This window comes from Micropterus salmoides, unplaced genomic scaffold (assembly GCF_014851395.1).
Source record: "Micropterus salmoides isolate LMB-PRFRI ecotype aquatic unplaced genomic scaffold, ASM1485139v1 Ms_hic_scaffold_23, whole genome shotgun sequence".
Classification (NCBI taxonomy): Eukaryota; Metazoa; Chordata; class Actinopteri; order Centrarchiformes; family Centrarchidae; genus Micropterus; species Micropterus salmoides.
In genome coordinates, this window is record NW_024041484.1 from 15,998,562 (window position 1) to 16,020,155 (window position 21,594).

The window sequence follows — 21,594 nt, forward strand, 5'->3', positions numbered from 1 at the left end:
ATACTAACATAATATCCTAATACTAATTACTCATCTAGGCTGAAGGTAATCCCGCTGTTGACAAAGGGCCAGGAAGTCAGTACCCCTTCATCCATCCATCCATCCTCATTAACCGCTTATCCTGCCTACAGGGTCGCGGGACGTACCCCTTCAAATATGGATTTTTTCACAAGGCCAAAAGCAGAGGCCTTAGACCGCTTCTTCCATTTAATTTATTTATTGTATTCAAGGGATCAGCTGAGGTGATTACTTTACTTGAGGAGAGCAATCTAGGTGTTTCTATTGTTGAAAATGTATTTTAATGGCTCATTTTGTGATGTACTGTTCTTGCATAAAATTCTCAAAAATGCAGGTATAAAGGTCACTAAAGACCCAAAGCCTCCACCAAATGCTTTTTCTGGAGAATGGGCTGACCAGAGACAAATTCCCAGCCCATTTTTCTTCCCCAGTCCACCCAAGGCTGTCACCATGACATGTCCAAATTTATATGGATCAAGGGTTATTTTCCTTTTATTGAGGCAGAATTATCATGGTTCCCTTTCTGACATAAGAACATGAGGCCATTAAGAAAAGGAAAATTGCCTGCAGATGATACTCAAGTGTAGTTACATTGAAGTTTTACCTTAGGGATGTCTGAGGTCAGGGGTAAACATGTTGCAGAACTTTAGCTGTATACAGATCCTAAGGTTAGTAATTTTTATAATTGACCTCATGAGTGAGAACCAGATAAAATTACCTTAATTTCTGTAGTTTGAGGAGAAGGGGTGTTGTGGCACTGGAATAAACTACAAATGCATTGTTTTTCAAGAAGGCAAGGGAGAAATGTATTAATTCTCCTGTTAGTTTGGGGTGGCAAACTGACCTACCTGTGACAAGCCCATTTCTGTGACCTCTGCACTAACTAGCTACTGTACAACATGTGTTTATGGCTTTCTGTGGTGATGTGACAAATAAGCAGCTTGAGGCAAATCCTGTTTCTTTTCTAAATTTTAGTCTATTTTGGGAGGTAATGACAGAAAAGGAGCTTTATAAAAAGCATTAGACTGGTGGATTCAAGGGTTTAAACAGAAAGGAACACACGCACACACACATAATAAGCAATATGCTCCCCTAAGTCAAAAGTGTTAATTGGATTCAGAGTGAGGGGTAAATCTCAGTGAAACATTCACAAGCAGCAGATAGAAATGAGTGGAAACAAAACGATGAAGACACACATTTATTATTCATTGGTAATCCATTTGACCCAACTAAAAGATTCTGGGTTAACCTCACTTTGCCTCCAAACTGAACTAAACTACAAGTTGCCTAATGAACCAGGCTCTGTTTTTTGTATTCTAGCTGAGCTTTCTTAATGAATTTGTATTGGGCATTGATGCACCTCTCATATTTGAATATCCATATTATAATGACTTCTAAATTTATATGTAGAAAATGTGCTTATAAATTGGCACACGTTTGGTATTGGTATTATGTTTAACTGTCCCATTTCAGAGTATTAAAATGTATTGTTTTGGCCACCTGGGGGCAGTGGAACAATCGTGACAACCATATTCCTCTTCAACAGAGAGGCAAGACATTACGGTGAATAAGAAAGAAACGTGGCCTACTCATAAAAAACACCATGTCCTGAAAACAGGCCAGCTACGGCACACACACAGTTTAATACCCACACGCACATCCACACAATTTAACAGGTAGCGAGCTGTCCCCGAAATGATAACAACCTTTAAATCAGCGGCACGGCAGCCACACCAAATCCACTGAAAAAGCACTGGTAAAGTTACTCACCTATTTGAATGGCATCCAGTGAGCCTGCATTGAGTGAAATCTTTGATAATGTCCTCAGTAATCCAAAACAATCTTATCTGGAAGCTTTGTGACCCTTTCTGTTCTTTTCTCTCCTCTCTCTTCTTGAAAACTTTAATTTTTGAATAGCATGACTGCTAGCTTGCACATGTGCTCTGCTAGTCTACTTGGCAGATTTTGCATTTCACTTGGTTTCTGGAGTCTTGTCACATGATCAAATAGATTGGGCAGCCATATACATATTAGCCAGCAATCATCACTGCATATGTGGGCTATGTGGGCTATGTGACACAAATAACAAAGAAAATAAGACTAAATTCATTCTGTGGAATCTGTGGAATCAATTTTTTCACCGTATACCTTATAGCCTACTGTTTTTGTAGGTAAAACTACTCAGTGGTTTTACCCACAAAAGTCTGTAGTGTCAGAAACCACGGCAAAGGGGTAAATGCACATATGAGTGTATATACTACTTGATTTTCATGGGGAAAATAATGTCAGCACAAAACAGAAAATAGTATATTGTGTGTTTACTGTTGGTTGATGAAATTCAAAACATTTTTTCCATGTAACTGACAAAGTCCAGCTCGTAACTTGGCGGTCACGGGCCACCAGTGCAGTGCGGGCCCCAGTGCAGCTGCACTGTCTGCCCTGTCTATACCTACGACCCTGATCACGAGCTCTCTTCTGAGTTACGTGCAGGCCGCTTATCGGAGCGGACACAATGGAGAGAGGGAGAGAGAGAAAGAGGTAGTGAGTTGTGGGGCAGTTGCGTTGTACAGCGCCAAAAACTGTAATGAAAAGAACAGAAAGTGATGAACACTTGTCATAATACGGCTAACTGGAGCTAACCTCTGTTGCTCCTAGTTTACTTCTGTACAACAGCGTGCTGCGTGTGATGTCGTGTTATTCTTCTGCGGGTCACTTTCAGGCCATGGACAGTACAGACTGGAGTCTGATATGGGCCACATTTAAACAACAATGTGGACTGGCAAACAAAAAAATCAGATCTTGAAAAGAAATCAGAATTAAGCATCAAAGCCTGCAGTCTGAACACAGCATAAATGTACTTTATGGAAAAAATGAACAGCTGACTCCTAATAAGGTTTTTCAATGGCGCTGGTTAAATGTGCACAGTGCAGTGGATACAAGTTGCCTCTAGTCTGACAGGTTGCAATGGTAGCGACTTCTCAATCACAAGGTAGTCCTGCCCTAAAGCATACCCTGCTTTATCATCTAATTTTGTCTAAATGGCATGATAATTTACAAAATGAACATCATGCTGTATTAAAACTAACTGACTTAAAACTAACGAGTGAGATCATAAACTCATTGGGAAAGTGTTTACTGAGGTAACAAATCAAGTGAGAAGTAGGGTCATTTTACCATTATTTCTAACGGAATCAGACTTCTTTTTGCAGCCAGTGGAGTCGCCCCACTGCTGGTCATTATAAAGAATGCAGGTTTAAGGCACTTCCGCATTGGCTTCACTTTTCAGACCCAAGGTTCCCGCTTGCTTGCAACATGAAGTATTCACAGACATTTTAATAGACTGTTTTATTCACTCAGAATTGCTTTCTTTAGACTTGTTTGTAGGTGTATATGATTTCAAAGACGGTAAAAGGCCAATGGTCCCCAATGAGAGTTTGTTACTGTTGTGATTTTTTTAGGGCGCTACTTCACCACACACAATTCATTGACCCTAAACATGTGCCTTACTAAATTCTCAGTCAAGACCCTCACGAACACAATCAAGAATCTATCTGCTTATTTTCATCATGGGAGGGGCTCCACATAAAATGCGACAATCAATGACACTTAGCACTTAGTGCTTAATATATGCAGCCAATGTGCATCTTAATCCCAGCACTGCACCATCCATCCACACTTTCCCACCAATTACTTCTAATAGTTAAAGTTAATCCACAATATACATCACGTGGCCTTGCTCTGCTCTCATTATTGATCTCTTCTGAGGGAGAGGGGGCTGATGAATATAGGTTTTGGACACCAAAGCTGACCAGGGGTCAAAAAGATGCAGTCATTAAAGATTCCCCTTGCTTTTCTCAGGTGGAAGCTTGGAAGGGCTACGAACAAATATGTAAAAGTCAGATCTTATATTCCTATATTCTCTAATACATTCACATTTAAATTTCTTTTTATTTATTCTGTCCTTAAAAGTGACAGTTTGTTGAAGGGACAACTGGAATGACATTGTTACTTTCATTCCTTTTATTTCTGAATCTGTGCAGGGTATTGTGGTTTAAACATTTTGGGAAACAAGTTAAACTTTTCCCCCTGTTAAACTTCATGTTTCTCCACTTTGGAATAATGTCAGAGCTATTTTCCCATTTGGATATTTAAAAACGAACCTCCAGCCTTTGCCAGAGTCTGCATGCTATGGACAAGATAGCAAACTACTTGTAATTCATGGGGGGAACTAAATCTTGGAATCAACTTCTACATGAAACAAAGAGAGAAACTCGCTCAGTTGATCATATGTCGCCTCAGGTCTCCCTGGAGCGACTGTGTGAACAGCCTGTCTCAATAAATTATTAATAGTGATGTTGGAATTTACCCCCATGGAAGATGTTGGAAAAGTACCATCATGGAGGAACAGGTTTGCACAAACAGCACCAAACAGTCTTTGTGTTTTTTTAAATACATTGCTCCCCATTGCATAATCCTCTGATATAAATGGCACTACATAAAACTATTGACTAAACTGAATGTACTAATATCTGGGATGTCTTGGCATGGCAGACCCTTTCTCATAACCCACATCTGACTGTATAAAAGCTTAACACTCCTCCTGTTACTCGTCTGCTTCTCTTTTATCTCCATCTCCTCTGTAGACATGCTTGGGAAAATCAATGAAGAATAATGGCTTTTACCTGGACTCACCTCAGCTGTGCAGTATTTTCAACGTCCAGAATGGGCCTTCCTTACTCTTTTGGATTCAATGCTTAAATTTAAATTAGAAATCTTGAAGCACTTCTGAATCGGTTCAAAGTCGCTTGGACATACAGTCTACTTCAGACCTACTACAGTCTGCAACACACTAGTACAATGATAATAATAATAATAATAATCTTTATTTATAGAGCAAATCCAGTTACAAAGTGCTTTACAAGTGTAAAAACAATGAAACACATTAAAACAATTACATGCTAAAAACAAGAAAACACGTTTAAAATAAATATAAAATAAATATAAATATAAAATAAAAATCAAATCAAATGAAAATCGTGAAAGGCTCTCCTATAAAAGTATATTTTAAGAAGGGAAGAGTTCACTGACTCAGCTGACCTGATTTCCTCGGGCAGGGTGTTCCAGAGCCTCGGGGCCCTGACAGCAAACGCTCTGTCCCCTTTAGTTTTCAGTCGAGACTCTGGAACAGACAGCAGATCTCTGCCCGAGGATCTCAAGGTACGTGCTGGTATGTATGGTACTAAAAGGTCAGAAAAATAAATAGGTGAGAGGCCATGAAGAGCTTTAAAAGTAATCAATACAATTTTAAAGTCAATTCTCAAACATACTGGGAGCCAGTTTAATGAAGCTAAAACAGGGGTGATGTGGTCATATTTCTTTGTTCTGGTTAAAAGCCTGGCAGCTGAGTTCTGGACAGTCTGGAGTCAATCTATAGATTTTTGGGTTAAACAAGTGAAAAGGCTGTTGCAATAATCCAGGTGTGATGAGATGAAGGCGTGTAAAATGGTTTCAGTGTCCTTAAAAGTTAACATAGATCGTATTTTAGATATATTTCTAAGCTGGTAAAAACATGATTGCACTAGCTTTGTAGTGTGCTGCTCAAATTACTATCAAACCAGACACCGAGATTCTTTGCAACAGGCTTAACATGATTCACTAGTGAACTTGCAGATGGCAGTATTTGCTTTGCCATCTGCTGGAACCCAATTACTAGGATCTCAGTTTTGTCTGAGTTGAGCCGTAGGAAATTATTTGACATCCAATTTTTCACTTCAGAAAGGCAGTCGGTAAGTGAACTCAGCATTCCAGGATCCGTGGATCTGACCGGCAAATACATCAGTGTGTCATCAGCGTAAATATGAAAAGAAACACCATGTCTCTGAATAATGTGTCCAAGGGGAAGCAGATACAAGGAAAATAAAATGAGTCCTAAGACCGACCCCTGAGGCACACCATATTTAACTGGACAGAATGAAGAGACATAGTTGTTCACAGACACACAGAACTTCCTATTTGACAGGTAGGATGAAAACCATTCTAAGGCGGTACCAGAGATCCCCACCCAGTGCCTCAGTCTGTCTACCATGATGTTGCGATCAATGGTGTCAAAAGCAGCACTAAGGTCCAGGAGTACTAGGACTGAACACATGCCTTCATCAATCTGCTAGAGCCCAATCCAGTCTCCAACAGACTACTACAGTCTGCTACAGACATGGTTAGAGGAAGCAACCCAAGAAACAGGGTTAGATTTATCAGGCTGCTCCTCTGGACCGGCCAACATCTCGCCATATGCAAAATGCCCTTGATGAAGCTCAACAGAAGAACCATTGGCTGGCCAGGCAGATAGATAGTCTCTTGCAATGTAACAATAAATTATTGGCTAAAAAGAAGAAAATTTGGCCAGAAAGGGCCGTGATGATAAAGGTAATATAAGCAGGCTGGAGCAGCATTTGAGGATCAGGGAAAAGATATTCAAGGAGGAATACCAAAAAAAACAAGACACTATTGCAAGTTATGCGTCACAGATAACCTTCTTCCACAAATGTGTTCGATGCACATGGTGTATCATGTGGACCAGGTTGAGTGCAACACTCCGGCAGAGAGATTGGGGGCAGAAAATAAAAAACAGTCAGAGCAGCTGCGGAGCAGAGAAGCTGAATTCATCCACACCGAGAAATCCTTGGAGGCTAAATACAGCGCTCTGGAGGAGAAGTACAGGAAGGAGTAGGCCGAGAGAATAAGGAGCTGGGAGACCAGAGTACACAACAGGTGGAGGTAAAAAAAAAAAAAAACGGCAGAGGAAGGCCAGAGCTGGGAAACGACTGTTAAACAGGTAGAGGTAGGGAAAGAACAACTGGAGGAGCTCTGCCTGAACATGAAGAAGAAGAGAGGTTTCTTGTCTCACAAAAAGATGACGACTGAACAGACAAAGGCGGAGAAAGAGAAAAGTAAAAAAGAAAAGGAGATTAAAAAGAAAGAAAAGGAAGAGAAGGGGGAGATGAAAAAGAAAGTGAAGAGAGAGAAGAATACAGGTTTTTCCAAATCCCTCACTCCTTCAATCTTGCCACCATCCTCCATCCCTCCACCTTCCGCCCTTCCTCGCACATCCCCTCTCCTCCACCTCCCCATCCTCTAATGTTGAGGGCAGCACATTGGCTCAGTGATTAGCACTTCAGCATCACAGAAACACCCTACCTTGTTTCTGTGTTGAGTTTGCATGATCCTCCCTGTGTTGTGGGTTTTCTCCTGGTGCACCGGTTTCCTCCCACTCATTGGAAACTTACCCAAAATACTACATATGTCTGCCTCTCTACAGTATAAATACAATTGTATGACATTATTGTTGGTACGAAGTACAAGTAGTGGCGTTCGTCATCAAATATTTATTTTTATTTATGATTTAAACAGCCAAAGTCTTATTTGGACAAGATCAATGTTATGTAATAAAATATGTTGTTCCAAATGGTTAAATAACAGTCAAGTTGATGCTGAAAGGCAAATTTTGGGAAATATGGAATTACATTATATATTATATTGTATAGGAATGACAATTATTGCTATTTAATGGTATGTTTAACTGCCACCTATGGGTGAAACGCAATCAAATGTTACAAAAAAGTGCATGCGTGACAAGACCGTTTCCCAAAACAACATGTACAAGCATTGGCAACATGAAGAAAAATATAGAAAAGTATCCTTTAAAATGTGTATCTGTGTGTGGGTGTGTCTCTAAACCTCAGAGTGTACATTTTGGCAGAGCCGACAAAACAACCACAAAACCTGTCAAGAGGACAGTGATGTCACACAATCTGCATAACACAAAGATAAACGTGAGTCCACACCCATATCCTAACCCACCTACACATACACATACACACACACAGTTTCATTGCAGACCCTGTGACTTAGTGACTTTGTAGACCTCTTAACTTAATTTTAAAAGCGACTAGTGACAAATCATGTGAGCTTCTCAGACTATCAGTGGAAAAGTGAGAAATATACACAAATCCAAGTGAAATGTCTCAACAATTACATGATGGATTGCCATGAAATTTGACATTCATGTCCCCTTCAGGATGAAATATAATACCTTTGGTGATCCTCTGCTTTTCCATCATCATCAGGTAAAAAATGTGCCCTGTACTTGGGTTTATGATAAAATGCCTGCAAAACAAATGACATTCCCACCAGCTTCAGTTGTGCTACAAATGTTAGCATGCTAACACACTCAACTAAGATGGCAAACATGGTAAACATTTAGCACTGCTATGCCCAAGTATAGCCTCACTGTGCCACTAGACTCTTAGTCTTGTTTATATTAAAAAGATGACATTTAGGGCCTAATTTCTGCATCATGATAGTTATGATGGAATTTAAAAAAAAAACTTTACAGCTTCACAGCATGCTGTGTAAATACTAAACAATCCTTGTTGCCACTTGGCTAAATAATTTAAAGTGCTGTTCTTGCCAGATATGCATGATGTCAATGACTTGCTGACTTGCTCAACTGGCATTGCTGCACAGTGCCACTAATGAAGTGCAGCACTGCAAGTAATTAATCTGTACCTGACATTAATTGCTTTATCGTGTCGTCTGCTCTTATCGCATCTCTTAGCATCATAACTGCCCCAAAGTCCTTGGAAAATTCCTCTCCCCTCTCCATAAGTTTTTTTACTACGTGAACTTACTTGACTTCTTTGGCATCATTCATAAGCAAAATGCAGCAATGACAGCTTCATTTAGATAAATCTATCCTTTTTCTTTGTGTTTTTTCCCCTAAAACTTTTCATGTCAAACGGATAGTGATGGCACATAAAACACCCATGACCAATGAGTCATCTTAGGGTATGAAATCTGTCATTCTGAGTCAAGTCAGATGCATGCAACAAGCCATTTATCAATATTAATTAGATGTGCTGCACCCAAAAGTGCTAAGGAATAAAGCAGTTTTCTTTTATTGCTTAGTCTGAAGATAGTGGAAAAGTGAGAAATCACTCTAAATGCTGTAGTGATAGGATGAATTTCAAACGGAAACCTTTCTAATATATATGTAGGTGCTGAATGCCATGGCCATTTTTAAAGAAAGGCATGAGTCCTGGTTTGTAGCAGACACTCTTTATTTCGAAGGCAACTTTCTATTTCTCCAAATGTTGCTTTGGGTTCACAATAGTGCACACAGTCTGTGTGTGTTACGCTCTGCATCAAACACCACTGAATAATGAGAGAGAATACAGCTGGTCTACTTTCAACTTAGCAAAAAACCCGAGATTCAACAGCTCTCTGGGGAGTAAGCCTATATTGATACAACAGAGTTTTGAAATTGAAAGTTCTGGAGGAGGATCCGAAGATGGGGCAAAACTTTAATACTCTGAAACTTCTTCGAGGAGTAAGGAATTTGAAATGGGGATTAGAATATCAGTGTCCTCGGTAAGGTTATACAGGTTTTTAAGTGTTTTACCTTCAGTTTGTGTGCTTTTTTAACTATGCTAGTGGAATGGTTCTAATGATGGCAATGTCAGTCTGTCGGTTGGTCCACCACTTCGGTCCACACTTAACAACAATCCAATAGAGGTTTAATCCTACTGACTTTGGTGATCCCCGAGGTTGACATTTTGGGATTTTAGTGAAACATCTCAACAACTGTTGGATAGATTGACATTTAATTTTTGTACAAACATTCATGCTGCCCAAAGGATAAATTCTATTTACCTTGGTGGTCCCCTCACTTTTCTTCTGGCGCCATCATCAGGTCAAAATTTCAATTTGTCCAATGTTTTGGTTTATGACCAAATATCTGCATAACTAAGGTTATTTCTATCATCCTCAGCTTTGTGTTTAGCAAATGTTAGCATGCAAACACTAAAATGATAAGGTGAACATGGTAAATAATTTAGCTCAAAGTACTGCTGCGCCTACAGCCTCATAAAGATGTTAGCATGGCTGTAGACTAGTCTTATGTAAAAGGCACTTTCATTTCTGCAGATGCATGGTAACTTGAGTAAAAAAAACTTGATTATTCGTATCACATTTTGTGCCCTGTCCTTGTTGTTTCAGATCAAGGGTGTATGACCCTCTCAGGCCTCAGACCCCTCTGTAAAGTAATTGGTGTTAAAGGTGGGTTGCACCTCTTCCAGCATATGGTCTGTAATAAGCAAGGCTGGACCTTTGCAGATGTCGAAACAGCACCAAAGTCACTGCTGGCACCATTTCCATTTTTACAATCCCACTGAAAAACTAATTTTTGTCTCCGTCCAGCCATGTATCGCTGGCCTGGTGCACAAGCCATTTTTCACTTCATGCAGCTTGTAAAGCAGCCATATGGAAGGAGGGACCTGGCTGCACCCACGCTGGCTCACCACTGTGGTCCTAATATTTCACAGTCTCAAGGTTATATGATATTTATTTTTCCTCTGGGCTGTTTTTAAAAAGTTGTATGAAACTTTTAACAATGTCTTATGTCAATACAAAATAAATACACAAATCCATTTTATTTTTTTTCTCTGTTTTCCCATAACAAATAGCAGTAATCACAGCATATCATTAATGTCACTCCTGTTTTGAATGAATTTGACAGACTGTCCATTGCTTCATTAGACTTTGACACTAATTAAAAAGTAATTTACTTGTGCTGAATGAGTGGCAACCTTTGGATTTCAAAATTATAGCAGTCATGAATGAATTAAGATTTAAACAAACGTAGCATGCATTTTCCTTTTTGATCATTTTGTCACTATAAAGCACAGAAACACAAACACAAAGGCCGGTTACACATAATTCATTTGACAATAGACTAATGAGGAGTATAAATTCCTGTACATTTGCATTGCAACAAATGAACGAATGTGCAAATCTGAAAAGCATCACACTACATCAAGCAGAGCAGCTGAGCACTCTCTCAGTGAGATATCACTTTAGTCTATATCAGGAGGGATCATCTCTGCAAACCTAAAACCCATTTCCTTCCCTTGCTGTTCTTGCATGCTATCTGTCTGGTTGACTTGTTTTTTATTTCCCTTTTGGTAAAGTCAGAGATACCAAAGCACACAATGAAAGGCAGCATCCTTTGCTCCTGCTATAGCGAGATAGCAGTATGAACTTTTGCAAATTGGATCAGGCAGAGAATAGTTTTTCCCCAAAACTTGATGATTTGTTTGCATTCGAAAAGAAACCTGAAAATGGTGAATATGCTAAAGAGAACCTACATCAAACTGTGCTGTTAAGTGAGCAGGATTATAAGGAAGCTAATACATTCTCCACCATGCCATTCTTTTCCAGCCCTGCAGGGCAACATCCCAAAAAAAGTTATCATCCAACACACAAAGACTACTGTGTGACAAAAAGCACCACGAGCGATACTAATCACATCACACATTTACATGGGGAAGAGGGCCTTCCTGAGCTTTAATTCACATGCTGAAGTCATATCTACAACACCAGAGGCACACTTCACAAGATTTTGGGGGAAAGACTTTAAATCCCCCTGAAATGGAGAAGTACTGAATGAAGCGATGTCAGGCATTGCCATGTTGTGGACTGCAACTTAAGAAAACAAATGCCAAAAGACAAAATACAAGCAAATGACGAAAGCATCTAAATGAATTTGACAGCACATGCTGCAGCATTTAGAAAACAAAAGAGTGAGAAAACACAACCGAATGCAGAACAACTTATTTAGTTTAAACATCTTTAGTGCATGATGTAGATTTGAATTGTTAAGCTAGTAATCAGGAAAAGACTAACACTAGATTAACAGCAAATATCTGAGTATCTCATGCAATCAGATAAATGTAAAAAGGAAGAAAAACAGTTTGCTCATTTTCCAACACAACTGACAGATAATGGAATTCAGAAACTTCATTAGCCACAAACCATGGCAACATATATGTCCCAGCTGTGTCCGGGCGTGTTCACTTCTTCGTATCCCCATGAAACATTTGTGGTTTTCCATTATGTTCTGTACAACTTGGATTTTGTTTCTGTATTTAGTTGGGTTTTATCACTTTGTAGTGTTTTTTTACCCATCTATAAATGCTGCACATGTGCTGTCAAATTGATGTTTTCTCCATTTGCTTGTCGATTTGCGTGTGTTTTATTAAGTGCCTTGAGATTTCAGGGCCACACACCTCACACCTGTCAGAATGAATCCACAGGTTGGGTTAGCCCTGTAGGGATTACTTTACTTCTTACTTGAAATCTTTAAAGACCAGACTTTTAAAGAAGTGGCCAGGGCATGCAGTTTCGTTCAGCTGCATAGACTGATAATTTGGAGGCAAGCAGAAGTCTTGAGGGATTGAATTAGTCAGTGAAGTGGGTCCTGCTGGGGAAGAGACTGGCCAAAACACATTTTAGGCTATGAGATTTAAAATCTGCAGATGCAGTCTACCTCTGAAACTTGCAAAACAGCTTCACTCGCTATGTTTTTCCCCTGCGTGTTGACATCACCGGACCACTACGGCCCCGCCTCCGTACTCCGCTGATGATGATCCTCCCCTTACATCAGCACCATTTCTGGTATCCTCACCAAGTATCGAGAGAGAATGAGAGGGGGGGGGGTTGAGAGAGTGAGAGAGAGAGAGAGACTAACCAACCCCAGCAGATCATAGAGGCGTCAGACGGCCGCCAGAGCATCCCGGTTACGCACTGTTCAGAGGCCTCATCGACGGTTCGCAGCGCTAGAAACAGCTGGAGCAGACGTCAACATAGCCAGGCACACGGCTACAGCTACGGCTACAGCTACAGTCAGTAATGGAGAGCCTGCTGGATAATCCAATGAAAGCCGTTCTTTACCTGAAGGAGCTCACCACTATCGTCCAGAACCAACAAAGCCTGATCCAGACGCAGCGCCAACGCATCGACGAACTCGAGCGAAAGGTGGAAGACCTGATAGGAGAGAACCGGCAGTTGCGGGACCCCCATCACTACGTCCAGCAGCCCGCTCAGCATCACCACCACCACCATCACCCGACTCACCGCAGCGCCAGTCCCCAGGCGCCGGCTCACCTCCATCAGCACCCGGGGAGCAACAAAGCTGCCGTTCACCTGGGCCAGCAGGCACAGCAGCAGCAGCAGCCGCCGCCGCCGCAGCAGCAGCAGCATCAGCAGCAGATTCCCGCTCTATCAGCCCAGCCTCAGCATCATCCGACCCCTCCTGCGCCGTCCTCCCACCACCCGCAGCAGCTGCAGCTCGTCCCCACCTCGCCGCAGTCACCCAAAGCGAGCCAAGCCAGCCCGGACCCCGCCGAGGAGAACAAGAGGAGCCCCTGCTGCAAGACCCTGGTTCCGCAGACTCCCACCGCTCTCTGCCGCTCAGTTGGATTGGCCAGGAAAGCGGAGTAAGTAGCTTTTGTGCTGTGTGCGCTGTAAAAAAAAAAAATCTCCATCTTAATTAGAGATTTACAGTAAATTATGACGACCATTCGAATTTGCATTTTCAGATAAAACAAACAAAAAACCTTCCTATAATCAGCGCTTGATGAAAATCAGCTACTAGATTTTTTAAATCTCCATAACCATGTGGTCATTTGCCTTTTTTCTACATGACCTTTTACTGAAAGCTTAGAAACTACACAAGTGACATTTTTCACCCCACTGTTTGGGCTTCTGCTCCTGCCTCATAAAACACACATGGAAGACTTAATATTACATTCAGTGACCCTAATAAGATGGATATTTTTGCAGTGTACTCTGGCAAATTTCCTTGTCTAAATATAGCATATGTGTCTGGCAGAAAACAATGTGACATCCTCAAGGGCCACCAGATTTAATGCCATAGCCCAAGTAAGGGTCCCAGCTGAAATTTGGGAACATTTTCGAGGGAAACTATTAAAGAAACAGAAAAATATGCAATCCAGTAAAAATTATGTACAATCAGATGATAGACACTGTATGAGTCCTGTGCTGGATTGTACGTAATTTACATTTGATTAACTTCCCTTGACAAGCTGCGGCTTAATACCCTGACAGGTAATTCAAGCTCCTCCTGAATTTTCACATTATTCACTCGGTTGTTGCCCTGTTAAATCTATTGCATGCTTAATGGATATTGATTTTGAGGACCCACACTGGCATTTTAACAGTGGTGGTTTGACTGTCACTACTGGGTGGGACTAAACACTGGAGATAAAGTATTTTTGGGTGACTTGTAACGGAACAGAAGTTTGGCAAAATGACACCCTCAACATTTTGCTCAACTTTGTCCCTGTAGATTTGCTGTCCCTTTCCCTGTGAAGTTGCAGTGCTCTGTTTTCCTGTGCGTCCACACTTTGAATGTGGAATGAGCTGAGTATTCTTTATAATGCATCTGTTTTTAGGCTCAGCTGAGGTAGCGATTTCACAGGTGCCCTGAGAGCGTGGTGACATTGTAGACACACATTTTAAAAGCAAATAAAATGCCTTCTCCTGAAGGCATATCACTGACTTTGCGACAGCATTTTCACATTGTCAAATAAAAAAACAAACAGCTACTGTATGATCACGTTTGATTGTACAGACTTTTAACAGCTCGTTCCTCATAGACTGGGAAGAGCATATCTGGAGGAAATAAAAGCAAAGACAGAAAGACTTAACAGTTGCCTATAAACCACAGCCTTTCAGCCTCAGCCCAGAGTTACTAAGCCTTGATACGTTTGAATCTATACTTCAAGTTTCTGGTGTCATACAGAGTTGATGTCATGAAAATTCAGTTATTCAGTCTGTTTAGTCCCATTTTGCAGAAAACAAAAGACCTGAAATGAATAGGTGAATAATCAGTTTGTCAAATGACTCATGAATCAGCAACTATTTTCATAATCAATTACTCGTGAAGCCATTTCCCAGCCCCATTACTTGATAAATAGTTTCAGCCTTAAAGGAATTTCCGGAAAGTTGTAAAGAGTATAAAGTGGTATATAGAATAAGAATTTATCCTGCATCTATCTATCAGGACCTACTGACACTTATATATTTATACTGATGTAAAGTAGAATCTAGGTGGTACATCGGATCACAATACACATATTCCTATCAAGTGAAGATAACGTTTGAAGTTGTATAAAATGTCCTCAGTTACTCTCTGTATTGAATTTTATTAGTATTAGTTAAAATTTTGCAGTGGTGACGTCTGATGGGAAAGACATTCAAATTATTTGTGTTGAAGCCATTTGTGTGTAGCTTTGGCTTTATGGTTGGTGTGATTCTCTTACTGGAAAAACAATCTTCCCCCAAAGTCGCAGGTTTCCTGCTGCACACTGCATCAGGTTTTCTCCATGATCTCCTTGAATTACAGATGCAGAGAGGCATCTACACTGCGTTTGTGATTAGCGCTGAAAACCCCACATTAAATCCCCTTAGGTTCAGTGCTGGAAAACAATAAAACATGCAATCTTTTACTTTTTATTTGCACTGTATGGGCTTCATAACTGTCCATTGTGCTGACTGCTATTTGCTTGCTACGATCAAGGTCACATGAATTGTCTTTGCCAGAGACACATCCACGCACACAGTGACACACACAACCCCATCTGTTCCACTCAGCTGCATTTGCATTGTTTGCTGTTAATCCAGATTGATTTATCATGCCATTAAGACATAATTCCTAAAGAGCGCGGGTCAGGAATAGTATACATTAGCATGGGTACCAGAAAAAACACAACTGCTTTGACATGGATTCACCCAGGCATGGACAAACCCACATGATAAGAGTTTTACTAAATAAATGTCAGGGGGATTCGATAAGTGGGTTCATTCGTGATTTACCAACCATGCGACCTGACAGTTTTGTAGAATGAATGAACAATACAAGAGAGCGGCAGAGAGCTCGAGAGACAGCATACTGTACATTTTCTTATCCTTTATGTAAAAGCAGTGATACATGAAAGGTAGCAGGCGTGAAACAGCATTATTTTTCCACTTATTGCATTGATCCTGCTCAGACAAGATGGTATATGGCTGTTCTGTCAGTGCTGCAGGAGAAGTAATACATTTCTGTTAACAGGTGGATGACAGGGACATGTCACAAACTTTCTAAAGAGGGTGCACATTATTCCTAAAGCCCCATGATACCTTGTGTGAATTATGAACGCGACTTCTGGTTACTGAACTGTCGTGTGCGAGAGTTAGCGGTATGGTGCAGGTGTCTTTCCTTGTTCTTGTCCTTTTCCTCTCACACCTTAAAGGAAAAGTTTGACATTTTGGGAATGAAGTAGTTTCGTGTTGTATCGATCTTCTCATCTGTGTTAGCCTACAGTAAATATGAAGCTACTGCTAGCAGCCGTGTAATTTAACCTAATCTGTACAAACCCCCCACAAATACCCTGTAAAACAGCAATTTGACTTGTTTATTCTTAGCTTTTTGTACAGATTCAGGCTAGCTGTTTCTCCTAGTTTCCATTCTTTGTGTTATGCTAGTTAACCTGGCTACTAGCGGTATCTTTAAATATAGCATACCAACATGAGAGTAGTAGGCCTTAGTGTTGTAGTATTTGAGACCAGTCTTGGTCTCGAGACCGGTCTTAAGACCACTTTTTGATGGTCTTGGTCTCGTCACGACAGCATTTGTTCTCGGTCTTGTCTCTGTCTCGGACATTGAGGACTCAGGATTTTATTTCAAGACCAGTCAAGACCATAACTTTGGGAATATGAATAAATTGCTTTTGCATTGTCTGATGTATTAACTTTTCTTGGATGCAAAATTATTGCTTCAAATTATTTCAAATAAATAACCAATAACCCTAATTAAAAATGTGTTGTTACTGTTAACGTCTGTCACCCTACCCGCGATGGTAGGCATGGAAAAGGAGTGTTGAATAAAGATGCTTACGTTGATTTCAGCCCTTAGTGTTTGTACGTGGGTGTTTTAATGGGAATGTGGATCTTTCAGATGAATTTGAGAAGTACCTATGATCTCATTCCACATGTTATTGTGTGTCATGTGATGTGGGGAACTGGTCCCTCCCTCCCTCGGTCTTGGTCTTGACTTGGTCTCAGCCCCTAAAAGTCTTGGTCTTGACTTGGTCTCGGTTTGGGTGGTCTTGACTACAACACTAGTAGGCGTATTCTATCTTTTTATCAACTTTCAACTCTCAGCAAGAAACCGTATTTCCCAAAATGTTGAACTTTATGCAGGATAATGTGATCATACCTTTGCCCTTCACTTCAGAGGAAATACAAATAGCTTAACAAACTATGTTACTATATTAGCATAGCATTAGCTAGGTAAGATAGATAAGGTTCTATCCCACCTCCTTTGCTTTACTGTTGGTAGAAATGGAATCAATAAAGTAGCTAAATATGCTACTGTACGTTAGCCACAGGAAATGCTCCAGGTTGTCCTCCCATCCCTTGATAATGGAAGGCAGAGCTATGGTCACCTGTTGCATAATTCATGCAAGGTATCATGGGCCTAGCAATATTAACATGGATACATTCTCTTGTCGAATTAGGGAACTACAGGATTCTTGCACCATTTTAAAAGTGGAATTTAATACTTTTTAAGACCTTTTAAGACCTCAAATCTTGAAACAATTTGCCATATTTGGCATTTTTATTTTCACCAGAGGTGAATGTCTTTGCATATTCCGAATCGTGGAACATAGAGGCTGTTTACAACTGGCATTAAATTATTAATGCCAAAAATTAATTGATCGGGTAGCACATGACCACATGAAAGTACATGTGTAAATGCACCCGAGACGCAGTGAGGACAGATGTGATCCAATCAGCAAAATGACATCTGGAGGTGGTCAGGGACACCATGACCGCATGGATGCAAATGCGTTGTCTATCCACATACAACTGCTTGGGTGGAAATATGTACCAGTCGCAGTCTTCTGCAAATAAAATAGTCTGACAGTGCATACAGGCGCCTAAACAGTGTGTCAGTGTTGTGCATGAACGTACTCAAACAGTGTTGATGCTCATGTTTTTGGTGAACTGATAGTGTCTGTGAACGTGAACTAGGTCCTGGGCAATAAAACAATAATGATAATTGTTGCGATACAATCTTCCTTAATAACAATATAACAAATGTTCAATGTTGAATCACAAACGAATTAGCACTTTCTTTTCTATTAAGATATTTATTGTGTTGAGGACAAGGGACTGAAAAAAGATTTTACTTTATTTTTCTTGTGCATATTTGTTGTTTTGATTGTTCTACCTTTGATACCAGGCTGCTTTTTGGCATCAAGTATTTGTCATGTTCTGACCATAAAAAAAAGTTTAAAAGCACAATTAACCATCTGGCTTCTTTAACTTGCACTCAGGAGAAAAAATCACCCTCTAAAGTTATAATAAAAACAAAAAGATTAAATAATTATTTTACTATTTTTGTCCATATCGCCCAGCCCTAACTCATGCACTGCTGTGTAAGAGTAACTTACACATTATAAAGAAAGGTAGCAAGAAAACGATGCCAGACCAAACTTAAGTTTCTCTTTCACTTTCCGGCCGAGCTAATACACAGGCGCACCGTTAAAGAGAGGTGTTCCATGGAGGAAAACAAATCACGGTGAAAGACATACTTTAGAAAGTTATTTTAACCTGTATTTATAGATAATTTTTTGGACCTGCGCAAATGAGAGGAGGACGTGATGTAGGCCACAGTTGCTTGAGCTAGACAGAACGATCAGATCTTCCTCCAACCACTTTAACTTGCGTCTCCCAATCTTGCAGCCACAACTGACGATAATATGACACGCAACCAGACGTCAACGTATGCAGCTAACGTAAACGTAACATTGTCAGTTACTAAAAAAGAATCATAGAAATACACGCTAATTAGGCGTTTTACCATCGTTAAATTTAATGCCTACAACAAATTTATGGTAAATTTAAGACAATTTAAGACCTTAATTTCCCCCGATTTCAATTTAAGACCTTTTAAGACTTTTTAAGGAGCCGCGGGAACCCTGAACTAAGGAAACAAATAATACTGGGATGTACTGCTTTCCAATTTAACCATTGTTTCCCCAGCTCATAGGTGTTTTTGCTTGATTGAAAGGAAGCAGAGAATCCATTTTCGAAGCTTTAAATGAAAAATGAAATGCTCGCTCACTCACATCATGCATACCTCATCTCTTCCAGTGGCAAAATTTGAAGTATGCAAATCAAGGCTGCCTTCAACTTTTGAACAGTGAATGTGGTTGAAAAGTAGTTTCCATCCCTAGCAGACTTCCGCTCTGGTAGGAGCTCAAACTTCTCAGACGGAGAATGTGAAGTGTTGCAATTGTGTTACTCAGTCTGAGAAAGATTCTTGAGGGGCATGTGTGATCTGAGAGAAGCCTTCAGCAATCCTGTCGACTCCTCTTTCTTCCTCCTCTCTCTGTCAACTGCACCTCCCACTCTCAGCTTCCATTCTTCATATTCTCTTTTCCACGCAATCTTTGACTCCCTGTTTCCAACCCAAATATGATACCATTGTCCACCTTCCTCGTTACTCCTTCTCCGTCTTTCACTGCCCTTGTCTCGTCATCTAAACGTGACTGTGTATTTTTAAATTTCTTCTTCTCCACCAGCCCATCCTATCTCCATTCCCCCTCCTCACCTCCCTGTTTATGCTACAGTAGCCAGCTCTCTGTAGTCTGGATCAGTATTCAATGCCATCCTCTAACCATCAGGTTCTCCACCACTTAACTCATCTCCTGGCTGGGCTGGACCGTTCACTCCACCCTGTCCTTTGGTTCTCTGTATACAGGTTGGGGGCTGCTGTGTGTGTGTTAGAACGAGAGTGTGTGAAGATTGGACCATGTGTCCGGGGGAGGAGGGAGTCAAGAAGAGTGACAAGCGTAGGCAAGGTGGTGTGTTTATGTGCATAGAGGGCGCGTGCATGTGTGACAGGCAGCAAACCTGTTGCCTGAGGTGGAAATCCCAGAGTTCACATATCGCTTCAGGTGCTTCTCTGCTGCTTTCCAGCCTCCCACACACTCTTGCAGATATATTAAGCTATTGCTCTTACACACAAAACCCTCAATAATGCATACAAACCCTAAAATGCCACATGCCACCTGGCAGCCTGCATGTTTGTCTATGTTGGGCGTGACTCTCCTCTGCGCCGACCACCTCGTTTTCCTCCTAGTGGCCTTGTACCAGCTGGAGAGCAGAATGTATGCCATCTCCTGCCTGCGCCCCATCGCCGTCAGGAATAAACCGGGATTGTACAGATAGCTCTTTGGGGGGTTCAGCACACACACTCACACATACATACATTACAGTGTATCCCCGCTGAGTGCCTGCTGGATACTGCAGTCTGTCCTTGTTCTGATGCTCTCAGATCAATGAGCCTGGTGCTTTAGTGCTGTGCTAATCCTTTAGAGCTACACTAGCCTTGATCTCCAGGTACTATATCCGTGTGTTAAGGCCAAGCTATTTTAAAAAAATCTTTTTTATCTAAATAATATACTTAGGTTTTACTTTGCACAATCTACTGCACAACCTACACAAGGTTAAACGTTAGAGCCACACTGACCTATGTTTGACGTTGTACTAAAGCAAAGTTATATCTGTCATTTGTTTTAAAATTACCTTTATTTTTGGTGACCTGGGGTAGCAGCACAAGCTGTAAAAAGCCAACACTGATATTTGACAACCTTATGAAGTTGTTATGGTGAATTTGTTAGCAAATGAGTTTCCTACTAAGACATTCAGAATACATAGAGCAACATCAGCATCCATTTGGAGTCGTGTTTGTGGCCACCAGATGAGTGTAATACTAATATTCCCTGTTTTCTTTTTCTCTGTTTTGGTCTCCACCAACGCCTAAAGGACATATCTGGATTTTTAGTGGCTAAATGCTCCACTATGCTAATCGCACAAACTTTTTCCGTCTGCCTTTGATGCTGGGCAAATAGAGTACAGTGTGAGAGATTCAGAGAAAAGTAGATGGGTGGATGATAGATGCAAGGAATTCAAATGGACATATTGGTCCAATTTATAGGCCTACCTCTCTTGCTCTTTCTCTGTCCTCCTGTCTGTAATTTTCCTTCCTGACACCATTACTCGAGAGTTGGAACCTCCTCTCCTGCAAACCTCTGCTCTTTACTTCGCTTCCCCTCCCCTCTGTCTGAATGGGAATCACGTCTGCTCGGTTATGACAGGCTGGCTTGGCTCGGCTGCTGCTGGAATCCAAATCATGAATATCACATTTGGTGCGTAGTGCTTTTAAATTGCTTCATTTCTCAGTGGATGTAGCTGCCGGGTGATTCCTGTCTCCGTGGTAGAATATTAGCTGTTTTCATGCACAAGTTCAGCAAGGCAAAAGACAGTCCCAGTTGTCGGTTATCCAGCCATGTGTGTTCATGTGTGTGTGTGTGTATTAAGATTGTGTTTATTTTTGTGTTTGTGTGTTAAAATGACCAGAGAACAGCTGCTGTAAGGGGATATATGGGATCCTTTTCTGTTTTTCATTTTCTTTTTTCATTCAGGTGTTGGGTGTATGGTACTCAAGGATGTAACTTGTTTAGGCTTACGGGACACCTCTGTTGGTCTGAGCGAATATATCACCATTATTAAATTAGATTATACTGCAGAATATAAATAAATAAGTACACTCTACTCTTTGCAAATGGTGTAGAATTACTATAAGCCAAATATGTATTTCTCAGG

General features: G+C 40.8%; 1 protein-coding gene across 2 annotated transcripts in view; it reads left to right on the top strand.

The window, feature by feature from the left end:
* The first annotated feature begins 12,746 nt into the window (after nucleotides 1–12,746).
* iqsec3a (IQ motif and Sec7 domain ArfGEF 3a) overlaps nucleotides 12,747–21,594 on the top strand; it is a 115,199-nt gene continuing 106,351 nt past the window's right edge. For both annotated transcript variants that reach the window (XM_038738943.1, XM_038738944.1), the window contains exon 1: nucleotides 12,747–13,349. In XM_038738943.1, coding sequence (XP_038594871.1) covers nucleotides 12,763–13,349 — 587 coding nt within the window. In that variant the 5' untranslated portion in view covers nucleotides 12,747–12,762. The remainder of the gene's footprint in view (nucleotides 13,350–21,594) is intronic.